The 2,850-nt window shown below is 60.7% G+C and overlaps 1 protein-coding gene across 1 annotated transcript in view; it reads right to left on the bottom strand.

The window, feature by feature from the left end:
• Positions 1-1,247: 1,247 nt before the first annotated feature.
• CHLNCDRAFT_57694 (hypothetical protein) overlaps positions 1,248-2,850 on the bottom strand; it is a gene marked incomplete at its 5' end in the record, with an annotated part of 13,231 nt that continues 11,628 nt past the window's right edge. Inside the window, 3 exons of the mRNA XM_005848327.1 lie at positions 1,248-2,091; positions 2,207-2,353; positions 2,477-2,551. Coding sequence (XP_005848389.1) covers positions 1,306-2,091; positions 2,207-2,353; positions 2,477-2,551 — 1,008 coding nt within the window. The 3' untranslated portion in view covers positions 1,248-1,305. The remainder of the gene's footprint in view (positions 2,092-2,206; positions 2,354-2,476; positions 2,552-2,850) is intronic.

Genomic DNA, 2,850 nt, shown 5'->3' with positions numbered 1-2,850 from the left:
AACGGGGTTCTTGAGCAGCTTGATGGCGCCCTGGCTATCAGCCAGCATGGGGATGGTTTGGATGGGCTGGCCCAGGTTGCCCAACAGGGTGCGCAGCCAGAGGGCCTCCTTGATGGCGGCGGCTGCCGCCATGTACTCGGCCTCGGTGGTGGAGGCCGCCACGGTCTGCTGCAGGCGGCTGGACCAGCTGATGGCACCGCCGTTGAGGATGAAGACGTAGGCGGTGGTGGAGCGCCGGGTGTCGATGTCGCCGGCGTAGTCTGCGTCGCAGTAGGCCTCCAGCCCGGGGCCGCCAGCGCCAAAGGTGATGCCGTAGTTGGCGGTGCCCGCCAGGTAGCGCAGCACGCCCTTGGCTGCCTGCCAGTGGGCGAGGCTGGGCTTGGACATGTAGCGGGCGAGAGCTCCCACGGCTTGGGCGATGTCGCGGCGTGTTGGGCATCACCGATGGGCATCACCCCCTGCAGTTGAGCAGTCTGCGTGGGAGTGTTGGATGGCGGGCCATCTGGGCTGCTCCAGCGCCCGCCAGCTGTCCAGCCTGTCCAGCCTGCTCACCTACAGCACCCACCGCGTGGGACGCGGCCAGACCGAAGGACAGATGGCCAAACCGAAAGCCACGCGGCCCACACCCGCGCCAGCTGGCAAAACCCAACGGTCAGCTTCCCCGACCCAATGCCTTGACTTGACTTGACTTACAGAGCGGATTCGGAGCCAGCGAGTCTCATACACGCATTCCGGCGGCGTAAAACATGGCAGTCATTGATAAATGAAGCAACTCTATTCTGGTCTTGGGACAAAAAGCATGGGATGGACGTGGGCAACTCAGGGGGGAAGAGATCTGCATACTCAAAGCGCAGATGGTCATACATGGGGCAGTGGGAGCCCTTGGATCCGCCTGCAGAACCAGCGATGCACACGTTCTACTGAGGAGCAGTGTGCTGTCGTCACCTGACCTTGGTGACCATAATTTGACTGACCTTGGTGACCATAATTTGACCAGGCAGGCTATTTTGCAGTGTTGAGCCACTATTTTGCAACAAGGCGCAGGTATAGTGCACCACAGGTCGTGCTGAACAAGCACGCCGCCCTCGGGGCAAGGCACATATGCCGTTGTCGACCACCGGAATCGAACTCGGGACCTTAGGCATGTTGAGGTTGAGTCCGATATCAGTAAAAAAGTCCGATAGCCAGCGTTACTCCATACCATCCGCCCCACCCTACCCGGGCCACCGGCGCTGCCGCGGCGCTCGGCACAGCGGAATGTTTACAATCTGCAAAGAAGCAAGAAGTGTTTCCATTCCAATCCTGTCATTTGGCAGGCACCTTGCCCAAGGTGGACTTCAACAAAGAAATGAGCGTGGGATGCTTCTCCAGTAGACGCTGCAGCTGGGCCGGGTCCTTAAGCAGAGCTTGCAGGGCTCCTGGGTTGGACAGCAAACCCTGTACGCTTCCGGAACCCGTGCTGTCCAGTGGAAGACGTGCTGTCTCAGCTGGGGGAGCATCCAGTGCAGCATGGTTTGGCTGGGGGGGAATTATGGCTGCGCTGACTTGCGCTGTTCTGCCTTGCATAGAAGGCTGAGCGGCTGCTTGCCCATCGTCATGCTGCTGGGAAATGGGCGGCTGTTGATGGTGTTGTTGCTGCCACGATGCTGCTGCTCCAACGTTACCCGCAGTGTGCAGCTGCCGGGAGCCACTGGCCTGCAGGCTCAGATCGCCATACAAATCCATGGACTGCTGCCCCGGCACAGACTGAAGCCGCTGCAATGCCACAGGCTCAGCCTTCACAGCTGGTGCTTGTATTGCTGCGCCAGCAATAACAGGTGGGCTGCCGTGCTGCTGCTGCTCTGGTGTGTGGGCTGCAGCAGGCGTTGGACTGAAGCAAGCTCCTGCTGGAGCTGCAACTGCCTCTTGGTTCTGCTGCTGCTGCTGTTGCTGAGACGGCTTGTCCACAACAGGCACCTTTGTAAGCTGCCTAGGCAGCGTTAGTGTCGGGTGCAATGATCCCTCCAGGCTGGCATCTGCGTCAGTCTGGACTTCCCGCCTGGCAAAGCGCCGCATGGCGTGGGCGGACGATGCCTGGCTTTGAGTGGCAGCCTGCAGGCGGGAATGTGCACCGGGAGGGCATCTGCTGAGAAACATTCACATGCTTCACCCAGAGGAGTGCAACAGCAAAAGAACAGTAGGTAAATCTCATCGTCTAATTGCTCACCCGGGCTCTCACGTTGCGCCAGAACATGCGTGTGGCGGGGTCATGCACCAGGTCCAAGACCCCCGACTCGGCAGTGCAAGGACCCTCCCACCGCTGTTCATCGCCGCCAACGTCTAGGCCTGCCGCTGCTGCCGCCTGGAGCGACGCCTACATTCAGGCACCGCCGGAGACGCAGCACAGAGGCAGGCAGACAGTGCTGATGACACCATGACAGACAAACTGCCGCCATGCAAGAGCGCAGCCATTCCTGTAGCCGCGGGCCCCACACACCTGGAGCGCTGCAACAAACCGCTGCTGTGCAGATGACGCTCCTGGGCTGTCGACCTCATCCGCAGCGACGCAGATCTGCAGCCAGAAATCAACCAAATGGCTGGCTGTGAGCATCAGCGCCAAATGCGATGCAGTTCTGGGCAGGGGTCGTGCCTGCTGCATGATGCTAATGATGTCAGCGTAGACGGAACGAAGGTGCTCCAGCTCGCCCGCCCCAGCTGCAGCCGCATCGGCGCCACCCAGCCGCTCGGCGGCTGCCCAGTACCTGCCAAGAACACAACAGAGAGATGATCAACCTGGCAACAGCCCTTGCCTTGCACGACTTGCATGTGAGCGTCCAATGGTGGTGTGGTGGTGGTGTGGTGGCTGGGTGG

This window comes from Chlorella variabilis, assembly GCF_000147415.1.
Source record: "Chlorella variabilis unplaced genomic scaffold CHLNCscaffold_8, whole genome shotgun sequence".
NCBI classification, from domain to species: Eukaryota; Viridiplantae; Chlorophyta; class Trebouxiophyceae; order Chlorellales; family Chlorellaceae; genus Chlorella; species Chlorella variabilis.
This window is presented reverse-complemented; position numbering and strand designations above follow the sequence as displayed.